General features: G+C 47.4%; 1 protein-coding gene across 1 annotated transcript in view; it reads left to right on the top strand.

Annotated features, from left to right (window-relative positions):
• The first annotated feature begins 1,339 nt into the window (after positions 1-1,339).
• The window catches only part of USP36 (ubiquitin specific peptidase 36), a 53,122-nt gene continuing 40,822 nt past the window's right edge, over positions 1,340-13,639 (top strand). Inside the window, 3 exon segments of the mRNA XM_038742063.1 lie at positions 1,340-1,359; positions 9,109-9,218; positions 12,852-13,113. Coding sequence (XP_038597991.1) covers positions 12,861-13,113 — 253 coding nt within the window. The 5' untranslated portion in view covers positions 1,340-1,359; positions 9,109-9,218; positions 12,852-12,860.

Here is a 13,639-nt window from a genome sequence, read left to right as displayed (position 1 = left end):
TGCGCCTGCGCAGGAGGGTCACGTGCCCCGCCGGACTCCGAGGTGGGGGAGAGGAAGGGCCGTGCGCCTGCGCGGAAGCGTCACCTGCCCTGCGGGACTCCGCGGTGGGGGGGGAGGAGGGGCCGTGCGCCTGCGCGGGAGGGTCACATGTCCCGAGGCCTTCCCAATCAATCGTGTTTATTGAGCGCTTATTACGTGCGGAGCACTGTATTAAGCGCTTGGGAAGATCAAGTTGGCAACATCTAGAGACAGTCCCTACCCAACAGTGGGCTCACAGTCTAAATGAGCCCCTCCCCCCGCCTTACCTCCTTCCCCCCCCCCACAGCCCTTGTATACATGTATATATGTTTGTACGTATTTATTACTCTACTTATTTTATTTTGTTAAGATGTTTTGTTGTCCGTCTCCCCCTTCTAGACTGTGAGCCCGCCGTTGGGTAGGGACCATCTCGACCTGTTGCCGACTTGTACTTCCCAAGCGCTTAGTAATAATAATAATAATAATGGCATTTATTAAGCACTTACTATGTGCAAAGCACGTTCTAAGCACAGGGGAGGTTACAAGGTGATCAGGTCCCACGTGGGGCTCCCAATCCTCGTCCCCATTTTACAGATGAGGGAACTGAGGCACAGAGAAGTTAAGTGACTTGCCCAAAGTCACACAGCTGACAATTGGCAGAGAACTGGGGTTTGAACCCATGACCTCCGACTCCAAAGCCCGGGCTCTTTCCACTGAGCCACGCACCCAATGAGCGCTCAATAAATACGATTGAATGAATGAATATATATGTTTGTATATATTTATTACTCTATTTTACTTGTACATATCTATTCTATTTATTTTATTTTGTTAGTATATTTGGTTTTGTTCTCTGTCTCCCCCTTTTAGACTGTGAGCCCACTGTTGGGTAGGGACTGTCTATGTTGCCAACTTGGACTTCCCAAGCGCTTAGTACAGCGCTCTGCACCCAGTAAGCGCTCAATAAATACGATTGATTGATTGATCGTACTTCCCAAGCGCTTAGTACGGCGCTCTGCACCCAATAAGCGCTCAATAAATGCGATTGAATGAATGACTTCGCGGTGGGGCGAGAGGAGGGGCCGCGCGCCTGCGCGGGAGGGTCACGTGCTCTGCGGCAGGGCCGGCTGACGCGGGGAGCGGGAGGGGGGCGACGGCGCATGCGCGAGCGGGAGGGCGGGGCGGGGGGCCGCCCCTTAAAGGGGCCACGGCATGTGGTGTATGGCAGCGAGGGCGGTGAGGGCCGTGGCCCTTTTAAGGGCCCCCTCGGACACGTGGGGGAGGTGGCTTAGGAGGCCCGGATGGGGCCCGGCGGCCGGGGCCCGGCCTAGCCCTCCTCTGGTAGGTTGGGAGCCTGGTGGGGTTACAGGGAAATTGGAATTATTAACCATAATAATAATAGTAATAATAATAGTAATAATAATCATAGTAATAATGCTTCCTAAGCGCTTACTATGTGCCAAGCACTGTTCTAAGCGCCGGGGTAGATACAAGGTAATCAGGTTGTCCCACGTGGGGCTCACAATCTTCATCCCCATTTTATTAATGATAATAATGATGGCATTTTTTAAGCTGTTATTATGTGCCAAGCACTGTTCTAAGCGGTGGGGTATTACCAGATAATGTGGTTGTCCCACGTGGGGCTTACAATCTTCACCCCCATTTTATCAACAACAATAATAATAGTGGTAATGATGATGTTTGTTAAGTTCTTATTATTTGTCAAGCGGTGGAGTAGATACAAGGTAATCAGGTTGTCCCACGTGGGACTCACAATTTTCATCCCCGTGTAATTAATAATGATGGTATTTGTTAAGCTCTTATTATGTGCCAAGCACTGTTCTAAGCGGTGGGGTAGAGACAGGGTAATCAGGTTGTCCCACGTGGGACTCACTTCATCCCCATTTTGTTAATAATGATGGTATTAAGCTCTTATTATGTGCCAAGCACTGTTCTAAGCGGTGGGGTAGAGACAGGGTAATCAGGTTGTCCCACGTGAGACGCACTTCATCCCCATTTTATTAATAATGATGGTATTAAGCTCTTATTGTGTGCCAAGCACTGTTCTAAGCGGTGGGGTATTACAGGGTAATCAGGTTGTCCCACGTGGGGCTCACAATCTTCATCCCCATTTTATTAATGATAATAATGATGGTATTTTTTAAGCTGTTATTATGTGCCAATCACTGTTCTAAGCAGTGGGGTATTACAAGGTAATCAGGTTGTCCCACGTGGGGTTTACAATCTTCATCCCCATGTAATTAATAATGATGGTATTTGTTAAGCTCTTATTATGTGCCAAGCACTGTTCTAAGCGGTGGGGTAGAGACAAGGTAATCAGGTTGTCCCACGTGGGACTCACTTTATTCCCATTTTATTAATAATGATGGTCTTAAGCTCTTATTATGTGCCAAGCACTGTTCTAAGCGATGGGGTAGAGACAGGGTAATCAGGTTGTCCCACGTGGGACTCACTTTATTCCCATTTTATTAATAATGATGGTCTTAAGCTCTTATTATGTGCCAAGCACTGTTCTAAGCGGTGGGGTAGAGACAAGGTAATCAGGTTGTCCCAAGTGGGACTCACTTCATCCCCATTTTGTTAATAATGATGGTATTAAGCTCTTATTATGTGCCAAGTACTGTTCTAAGCGGTGGGGTGGATACAAGGTAATCAGGTTGTCCTACGTGGGACTCACTTCATCCCCATTTTATTAGTAATGATGGTGTTAAGCTCTTATTATGTGCCAAGCACTGTTCTAAGCGGTGGGGTATTACAAGGTAATCAGGTTGTCCCACGTGGGGCTTACAATCTTCATCCCCATTTTATTAACAATAATAATAGTAGTAATGGTGGTATTTGTTAAGCTCTTATTATTTGCCAAGCACTGTTCTAAGCGGTGGAGTAGATACAAGGTAATCAGGTTGGCCCACGTGGGACTCACAATCTTCATCCCCGTGTAATTAATAATGATGGTATTTGTTAAGCTCTTCTTGTGTGCCAAACACTGTTCTAAGCGGTGGGGTAGAGACAAGGTAATCAGGTTGTCCCACGTGGGACTCACTTTATCCCCATTTTATTAATAATGATTGTATTAAGCTCTTATGTGCCAAGCACTGTTCTAAGCGGTGGGGTATTACGACGTAGTCAGGTTGTCCCAGGTGGGGCTTACAATCTTCACCCCCTTTTTATTAATAATAATAGTAGTAATGATGGTATTTGTTAAGCTCTTATTATGTGCCGAGCACTGTTCTAAGCAGTGGGGTAGAGACAAGGTAATCAGGTTATCCCACGTGGGACTCACTTTATCCCCATTTTATTAATAATGATGGTATTAAGCTCTTATTATGTGCCAAGCACTGTTCTAAGCGGTGGGGTGGATACAAGGTAATCAGGTCCCACGTGGGACTCTCAATCTTCATCCCCATTTTATTAATAATAACAATACTAGTAGTATTGATGGTATTTGCTAAGTTCTTATGTGCCAAGCACTGTTCTAAGCGGTGGGGTAGAGACAAGGTAATCAGGTTGTCCCACGTGGGACTCACAATCTTCATCCCCATGTAATTAATAATGACGGTATTTGTTAAGCCCTTATTAAGTGCCAAGCACTGTTCTAAGCGGTGGGGTAGAGACAAGGTAATCAGGTTGTCCCACATGGGATTCACTTTATCCCCATTTTATTAATAATGGTGGTATTAAGCTCTTATTTTGTGCCAAGCACTGTTCTAAGCGGTGGGGTATTACAAGGTAATCAGGTTGTCCCACGTGGGGCTTACAATCTTCATCCCCGTTTTATTAACAATAATAATAGTAGTAATGGTGGTATTTGTTAAGCTCTTATTATTTGCCAAGCACTGTTCTAAGCGGTGGGGTAGAGACAAGGTAATCAGGTTGTCCCACGTGGGACTCACTTCACCCCCATTTTATTAATAATGAGGGTATTAAGCTCTTATTATGTGCCAAGCACTGTTCTAAGCACCGGGGTAGATACAAGGTAATCAGGTTGTCCCACGTGGGGCTCACAATTTTCATCCCCATTTTATTAATAATAATAATAATAGTAATAATGATGGTATTTGTTAAGCTCTTATTATTTGCCAAGCACTGTTCTAAGAGGTGAGGTGGATACAGGATAATCAGGTTGACCCACGTGGGGCTCACAATCTTCATCCCCATTTTATTAATAATGAGGGTATTAAGCTCTTATTATGTGCCAAGCACTGTTCTAAGCGCTGGGGTATTACAAGGTAATCAGGTTGTCCCACGTGGGGCTTACAATCTTCATCCCCATTTTATTAATAATAATAGTAATAGTAGTAATGATGGTATTTGTTAAACTCTTATTTGCCAAGCACTGTTCTAAGCGGTGGGGTGGATACAAAGTAATCAGGTTGACCCACGTGGGACTCACAATCTTCATCCCCATATAATTAATAATGATAGTATTTGTTAAGTGCTTATTATGTGCCAAGCACTGTTCTAAGCAGTGGGCTAGAGACAAGGTAATCAGGTTGTCCCACGTGGGACCCACTTCATCCCCATTTTATTAATAATGATGGTATTAAGCTCTTATTATGTGCCAAGCACTGTTCTAAGCGGTGGGGTATTACAAGGTAATCAGGTTGTCCCACGTGGGGCTTACAATCTTCATCCCCATTTTATTAATAATAATAGTAATAGTAGTAATGATGGTATTTGTTAAGCTCTTATTTGCCAAGGACTGTTCTAAGCGGTGGAGTAGATACAAGGTAATCAGGTTGTCCCACGTGGGACTCACAATCTTCATCCCCATATAATTAATAATGATGGTATTTGTTAAGCTCTTATTATGTGCCAAGCACTGTTCTAAGCGGTGGGGTAGAGACAAGGTAATCAGGTTGTCCCACGTGGGACTCACTTCATCCCCATTTTATTAATAATGATGGTATTAAGCTCTTATTATGTGCCAAGCACTGTTCTAAGCGCCGGGGTAGATACAAGGTAATCACGTTGTCCCACGTGGGGCTCACAATCTTCATCCCCATTTTATTAATAATAATAATAGTAATAATGATGATGGTATTTGTTAAGCTCTTATTATTTGCCAAGCACTGTTCTAAGCGCCGGGGTAGATACAAGGTAATCAGGTTGTCCCACGTGGGGCTCACAATCTTTATCCCCATTTTATTAATAATAATAATAGTAATAGTGATGGTATTTGTTAAGCTCTTATTATTTGCCAAGCACTGTTCTAAGCGGTGGGGTGGATACAAGGTAATCAGGTTGACCCACGTGGGGCTCACAACCTTCATCTCCATTTTATTAATAATAATAATAGTAGTAATGATGGTATTTGTTAAGCTCTTATTTGCCAAGCACTGTTCTTGTTCTAAGCGGTGGAATAGATACAAGGTAATCGGGTTGTCCCACGTGGGGCTCAGTCTTCATCCCCATTTTAATAATTATAGTATTAAGCGTTTACTATGTGCCAAGCACTGTTCTAAGCACTGAGGGACATACAAGGTAATCAGGCTGTCCCTCATGGGGCTCAGTCTTCAGACCCATTTTATTAATAAAAATAGTGATTATAATGATGGTATTTGTTAAGCACTTATGATGTGCTAAGCAGTGGGGTAGACACAAGGTAATAATGATAATAATGATGGTATTTGTTAAGCGCTTATTATGTGCCAAGCGCTGTTCTAAGCGCTGGGGGACGTTCAAGGTAATCAGGCTGTCCCTCGTGGGGCTTACAGTCTTTACCCCAATTTTATTAATAATAATAGTAATAATAATGATGGTGATGGTATTAAGTGCTTACTGTGTGCCAAGCACTGTTCTAAGCGCTGGAAGAGATACAAGCTAATCAGGTTGGCACCCCAGGGGCTCACAGTCTTCATCCCCATCTTATTAATAATAACGATAATGATGATGGTATTTGTTAGGCGCTTACTATGTGCAAAGCTCTTCTAAGTGCTGGGGAGGTTACAAGGTAATAATGATGATGGTATTTTTTAAGCATTTACTATGTGCCAAGCACTGTTCTAAGCGCTGGGGGACATTCAAGGTAATCGGGCTGTCCCTCGTGCGGCTCACAGTCTTCATCCCCTTTTTATTATTATTGTTATTATTAATGATAATAGTATTTGTTAAGTGCTAAGTGCCAAGCACTGTTCTAAGTGCTGGAGGGGGATACAAGATGATCAGGCTGTCCCTCGTGGGGCTCATAGTCTTCATCCCCTTTTTATTATTAATAATAATAATAATAATAGTATTTAAGCACTTACTGTGCAAAGCACTGTTCTAAGCACTGGGGAGGTTACAAGGTGATAAGGTTGTCCCATGGGGGGCTCACCATCTTCATCCCCATTTTACAGATGCGGGACCTGAGGGCCAGGGATGTGAAGTGACTTGCCCAAAGTCACACAGCTGACAAGTGGTGGAGCCGGGATTAGAACCCATGACACTTGCTAGGCGCTGTACTAAGCATTGGGGTGATTACAGGCAAATCGGGTTAGACACAGTCCCTGTCCCACGTGGGGCTCGCAGTCTCAATCCCCCATTTTCCAGATGAGGAACCTGAGGCCCAGGGAAGTGAAGTGACTTGCCCAAAGTCACACAGCTGACAAGTGGTGGAGCCGGGATTAGAACCCATGACACTTACTAGGTGGTGTACTAAGCATTGGGGTGATTACAAGCAAATCGGGCTACACAGTCCCTGTCCCGCACGGGGCTCTCAGTCTCAATCCCCCATTTTCCAGATGAGGGACCTGAGGCCCAGAGAAGTGAAGTGACCTGCCCAAAGTCACACAGCTGACAAGTGGTGGAGCCGGGATTAGAACCCATGACACTTACTAGGTGCTAGGTGCTGTACTAAGCATTGGGGTGATTACAAGCAAATTGGGTTAGACACAGTCCCTGTAGCACGTGGGGCTCTCAGTCTCAATCCTCCATTTTCCAGATGAGGGACCTGAGGCCCAGAGAAGTGAAGTGACTTGTCCAAAGTCACACAGCAGACGGGGGGGCAGAGACGTGATTAAAACCCCCAGGCCCGTGCTCTACTCACTCCATCATATTAATGTCAATGTCACCCTTTCCACTCTAAGCTCGTTGTGGACAGGGAATGTGTCTGCCAACTCTTCCCCCTCGTCCCCCTCTCCATCCCCCCCATCTTACCTCCTTCCCTTCCCCACAGCACCTGTATATATGTATATATGTTTGTACAGATTTATTACTCTATTTATTTATTTTACTTGTACATATCTATTCTATTTATTTTGTTAGTATGTTTGGTTTTGTTCTCTGTCTCCCCCTTTTAGACTGTGAGCCCACTGTTGGGTAGGGACTGTCTCTATATGTTGCCAATTTGTACTTCCCAAGTGCTTAGTCCAGTGCTCTGCACACAGTAAGCGCTCAATAAATACGATTGATGATGATGATGTTACGTTGGATTCTCCCAAGTGCGTCGTACGGTGCTCTGCGTCCAGTGAGTGCTCAATAAGTACAATTGATTCTAGGTACTAGCCAGGAACACACCTGTACTAGCCACAGGTTTGACTCTCAGGGTCTCAGTGGCCTTCCCGGTGACCGGGCCAGGGAAACAGTAGTGCCAGATCATCATCATCATCATCAATCGTATTTATTAAGCGCTTACTATGTGCAGAGCACTGTACTAAGCGCTTGGGAAGTACAAATTGGCAACATATAGAGACAGTCCCTACCCAACAGTGGGCTCACCGGTTGCCGCCTCCCCACCGATCTGCACCTCTCACTTCCAGGGCTCCCCCTTTTTGCCTCCAGGACCATTCAGCCCCGGCGGCGACGGTGAATAACCAGCGAGGCTTAGGGACAAGATCCCGGGGTTGGGAGTCGCAGGTCATGGGTTCGAATCCTGGCTCCGCCAACTGTCAGCTGGGTGACTTTGGGCAAGTCACTTCACTTCTCTGGGCCTCAGTTTCCTCATCGGGAAAATGGGGATGAAGACTGGGAGCCTCCCATGGGACAACCTCATCACCTTGTAACCTCCCCAGCGCTTAGAACAGTGTTGTTTCTAGACTGTGAACCCACTGTTGGGTAGGGACTCTCTATATGTTGCCACCTCGTACTTCCCAAGCGCTTAGTACAGTGCTCTGCACACAGTAAGCACGCAATAAATACGATTGATTGATTGATTGATTCAGTCCCTGTCCCTCCCCGACAGAGCCTAAGCTCCCTGTAAGCAGGGGATGTCAGGAACTTGTGCTTGTACTTCCCAAGCGCTTAGTACAGTGCTCTGCACACAGTAAACGCTCAATAAATACGATTGATTGATTCAGTCCTCGTCCATCCCCCGACAGCCTAAGCTCCCCGTAAGCAGGGGATGTCGGGCACTTGTGCTTGTACTTCCCAAGCGCTTAGTACAGTGCTCTGCACACAGTAAGCGCTCAATAAATACGATTGATTGATTGATTGATTCAGTCCCCGTCCATCCCCCGACAGCCTAAGCTCCCCATAAGCAGGGGACGTCAGGCACTTGTGCTTGTACTTCCCAAGCGCTTAGTACAGTGCTGTGCACACAGCGCTCAATAAATATGATTGATTGATTGATTGATTCAGTCCCTGTCCATCCCCCGACAGCCTAAGCTCCCCGTAAGCAGGGGATGTCAGGCACTTGTACTTGTACTTCCCAAGCGCTTAGTACAGTGCTCTGCACACAGTAAGCGCTCAATAAATACGATTGATTGATTGATTGTGCGGTGCACCCCAAACCCCCGGTAGTGTGAGGGACCCAGCGGGTTCCTGACAAATGCTTGTGCGAAGCGGCGAAGGGCAGCAGAAGCAGCGTGGCTCAGTGGCAGAGAGCCCGGGCTTTGGAGTCAGAGGTCATGGGTTCAAATCCTGGCTCCTCCACTTGTCAGCTGTGTGTCCTTGGGCAAGTCACTTCGCTTCTCTGGGCCTCAGTTCCCTCATATGGAAAATGGGGATGAAGACTGCGAGCCCCCCGTGGGATAACCTGGTCACCTTGTAACCTCCCCAGCGCTTAGAACAGTGCTTTGCACATAGTAGGCGCTTAATAAATGCCATTATTATTATTATTATCGGATGGGTGACGTTCTCTCCTTCCGGCAGCTGTGCCAACTGGGCAGACGGAGGTAGAGGAGCTGCCGCCTCGAAGGACGCAGGACGACGAAGGGCCTTCCCCTTCTGCGAACCGGCCCCGGATTTGACCCCCCGCCAAGGTGAGGCTGTGGGGGTTTGTGCCCCCACCCCCCCTTTCGTGCGGGACCCCCACCCCAAAACTGGGGGCTCTCACGTGGGTGGGTCACTACTAAGCCATGGGAAAGCGTAGTCTTGACCTCTAGATTGTGAGCTCGTTGTGGACGGGGAACGTGTCTGCCAATTGTGTTGGAGTGGCTCCTCCCCAATCAATCAATCATCAATCGTATTTATTGAGCGCTTACTGTGTGCAGAGCACTGTACTAAGCACTTAGTACAGTGCTCTGCACACAGTAAGCGCTCAATAAACTAAGCACTTAGTACAGTGCGCTGCACACAGTAAGCGCTCAGTAAATACTCTGGATTGATGGATTGACCCACAGAGGCTGCCCGCCTCTATATGTTGCCACCGTGTACTTCCCAAGCGCTTAGTACAGTGCTCTGCACACAGTAAGCGCTCAATAAATACGATTGAATGACCGGAAGCCACTATGGGATGGGTGTCCTGAGGAGCAGCGTGCCTCGTGGAGAGAGCCCAGGCTCGGCCCAAATCCCGGCTCCACCGTTTTTCTGCTCTGTGACCTTCCGCTTCACGTCTCTGGGCCTCAGCTCCCTCATCGTTATCATTTATTTCATTAAATCATATTATTGAGCGCTTACTGTGTGCAGAGCACTGTACTGAGCGCTTGGGGAGTACAAGTTGGCAACATATAGAGACAGTCCCTACCCAACAGCAGGCTCACAGTCTAGAAGGGGGAGACGGACAACAACTCAAAACATGTGGGCAGGTGTCAAGTCATCAGAATAAATAGAAATAAAGCTGGATGCGCATCATTAACAAAATTTCTCCAGACTGAACCGCTTTCACCCTTTTGTAGGCTGCTTACAGGAGAACAGTGTGCTAGTATCTAAGAAAAAGGAAAGTTAATTTTATAAATCAAATTGCAGTGAATGGTAGTATTGTCAATAATAATAATACGAGGGCATTTATTAAGCGCTTACTATGTGCAGAGCACTGTACTGAGCGCTTGGGGAGTACAAGTCGGCAACATAGACGGTCCCTACCCAACAGCGGGCTCACAGTCTAGAAGGGGGAGACGGACAACACCACAAAACAGGTGGGCAGGTGTCGAGTCATCAGAATAAATAGAAATAAAGCCGGGTGCGCATCATTAACAAAATTTCTCCAGACTGAACCGCTTTGGCCCTTTTGTAGGCCGCTTACAGGAGAACAGTGTGCTAGTATCTAAGAAAAAGGAAAGTTAATTTTATAAATCAAATTGCAGTGAATGGTAGTATTGTCAATAATAATAATACGATGGCATTTATTAAGCGCTTACTATGTGCAGAGCACTGCTCTAAGCGCTGGGTAAACTCTCCCTCTGCCCCCAAGGAGCTTCCAGTCCTGCTCGATTCAATTCAGCCGAATTTATTGAGCGCTTCTTAATAATAATGATGGCATTTATTAAGTGCTTACTATGTGCAAAGCACTGTTCTAAGCGCTGGGGGGTTACAAGGTGAGCAGGTTGTCCCATGGGGGGCTCACAGTCTCCATCCCCATTTTCCAGATGAGGGAACTGAGGCCCGGAGAAGTGAAGTGACTTGCCCACAGTCACACAGCTGACAGTTGGCGGAGCCGGGATTGGAACCCATGACCTCCGACTCCAAAGCCCGGGCTCTTTCCACTGAGCCACGCTGCTGCTTATGTGCAAAGCACTGTACTAAGCGTTTAAGCTCGTTGCTCGTTTGCCAGACTGAGCCCCCTCCTTCCTCTCCCCCTCCACATCCCCCCGCCTTACCTCCTTCCCCTCCCCACAGCACCTATATATATGGATAGATGTTTGTACATATCTATTACTTTATTTTACTTGTACATCATCATCATCATCAATCGTATTTATTGAGCTCTTACTGTGTGCACAGCACTGTACTAAGCGCTTGGGAAGTACAAATTGGCAACATATAGAGACAGTCCCTACCCAACAGTGGGCTCACAGTCTAAAAGGGGGAGACAGAGAACAAAACCAAACATAGTAACAGAATAAAATAAATAGAATAGATATGTACAAGTAAAATAAATAAATAAATAGTACATATTCTATTTATTTTATTTTGTGAATATCTTTTGTTGTCCGTCTCCCCCCTTTTAGACTGTGAGCCCGCTGTTGGGTAGGGACCGTCTCTAGATGTTGGCGACTTGGGCTTCCCAAGCGCTTAGTTCAGTGCTGTGCACAAAGTAAGCGCTCCATAAATACGATTGATGATGATGATGATGATGACCGTCTCTCTCTGGTGGCAACTTGGACTTCCCAAGCGCTCAGTCCAGTGCTGTGCACAAAGTAAGCGCTCAATAAATAATAATAATAATAATAATGTTGGCATTTGTGAAGCGCTTTCTACGTGCAAAGCACTGTTCTAAGCGCTTGGGGGGATACAAAATGATCAGGTTGGCCCACGTGGGGCTCACAGTCTTAATCCCCATTTTACAGATGAGGGAACTGAGGCTCAGAGAAGTGAAGTGACTGGCCCAAGGTCACACAGCAGACCTGTGGCGGAGCCGGGATTCGAACCCCTGACCCCTGACTCCAAAGCCCGGGCTCTTTCCACTGAGCCACGCTGCTTCTCTAAATACGATTGATCATCATCATCATCATCAATCGTATTTATTGAGCGCTTACTATGTGCAGAGCACTGTACTAAGCGCTTGGGAAGTACAAATTGGCAACATCTAGAGACAGTCCCTACCCACCAGTGGGCTCACAGTCTAAAAGGGGGAGACAGAGAACAAAACCAAACATACTAACAAAATAAAATAAATAGAATAGATATGTACAAGTAAAATAAATAGAGTAATAAATATGTGCAAACATATATACAGGTGCTGTGGGGAAGGGAAGGAGGTAAGATGGGGGGGGATGGAGAGGGGGACGAGGGGGAGAGGAAGGAAGGGGCTCAGTCTGGGAAGGCCTCCTGGAGGATCATCATCATCATCAATCGTATTTATTGAGCGCTTACTATGTGCAGAGCACTGTACTAAGCGCTTGGGAAGTCCAAATTGGCAACATATAGAGACAGTCCCTACCCACCAGTGGGCTCCCGGTCTAAAAGGGGGAGACAGAGAACAAAACCAAACATACTAACAAAATAAAATAAATAGAATAGATATGTACAAATAAAATAAATAAATAGAGTAATAAATATGTACAAACATATATACAGGTGCTGTGGGGAAGGGAAGGAGGTAAGATGGGGGGGATGGAGGGGGGGGACGAGGGGGAGAGGAAGGAAGGGGCTCAGTCTGGGAAGGCCTCCTGGAGGATCATCATCAATCGTATTTATTGAGCGCTTACTATGTGCAGAGCACTGTACTAAGCGCTTGGGAAGTCCAAATTGGCAACGCATAGAGACAGTCCCTACCCAACAGCGGGCTCACCGTCTAATCATCCGGAGGATGATGATGACCGTCTCTCTAGGGTGGCAACTTGGGCTTCCCAAGCGCTCAGTCCAGTGCTGCGCACACAGGAGGCGCTCAGTAAATACGAGTGAGTGAATGAGTGTGCCCACTGTGGAGGCCGTAGCAGCGGGCCCACCCCGTTGGCCGGGTGGGGTTAAGCCCCCCGCCGCCCGCCGACCCGCCGCTTGCCGTCCCCTCGCAGCGATGCACCATGCCCATAGTGGACAAGCTGAGGGAAGCCCTGAAGCCCGGCCGGAAGGACTCGGCCGACGCCGCCGAGCTGGGCAGGCTCCTGGCCTCTTCCGCCAAGAAGGTGCTGCTCCAGAGGATCGAGTTCGAGCCGGCCAGTAAGGGCTTCTCCTATCAGCTGGAGGCGCTCAAAAGCAAGTACGTGCTGCTGAACCCCAAGGCCGGGAGCGTCGACCGCCGCAGGAGCTGGGAGGATGCCCCCGTCCGACGACAGGGTAGGTCCGAGGGCCGACCGGGGTCCTCCGCCCCATCGAGGACTCGTTCAGCCGTATGGAGCGCTTGCTGAGTGCGGAGCGCTGTACTAAACGCTCGGGAGAGGACGCTAGGACAGTAATCAGGTGCCCCGCCCTCGCCAAGCTCACAGTCCAGAGGGGTGGCGGCAGGCACAAAGGGCGAGACTTGGGGCAGCTCTGCCATGGCTGCTTCTCCTCTTCCCAAGCGCTTAGTACGGAGCTTTGCTTCGGTGAGGGGCCGTCTTGTATATAATAATAACGGCATTTATTAAGCGCTTACTATGTGCAAAGCACTGTTCTAAGCGCTGGGGAGGCTACAAGGTGATCAGGTGGGCCCCCGGGGCGCTCCCAGTCTCCGTCCCCATTTTGCAGGTGAGGTCACTGAGGCCCAGAGAATAATAATAATAATGATCATCGTCATCATCAATCGTATTTATTGAGCGCTTACTGTGTGCAGAGCACTGGACTAAGCGCTTGGGAAGTCCAAGTTGGCAACATGTAGAGACAG

This window comes from Tachyglossus aculeatus, unplaced genomic scaffold, assembly GCF_015852505.1.
Source record: "Tachyglossus aculeatus isolate mTacAcu1 unplaced genomic scaffold, mTacAcu1.pri SUPER_34, whole genome shotgun sequence".
Taxonomy (NCBI): Eukaryota; Metazoa; Chordata; class Mammalia; order Monotremata; family Tachyglossidae; genus Tachyglossus; species Tachyglossus aculeatus.
The sequence above is the reverse complement of the archived record's forward strand: the minus strand, read 5'-3'. Positions and strand labels throughout refer to the sequence as shown.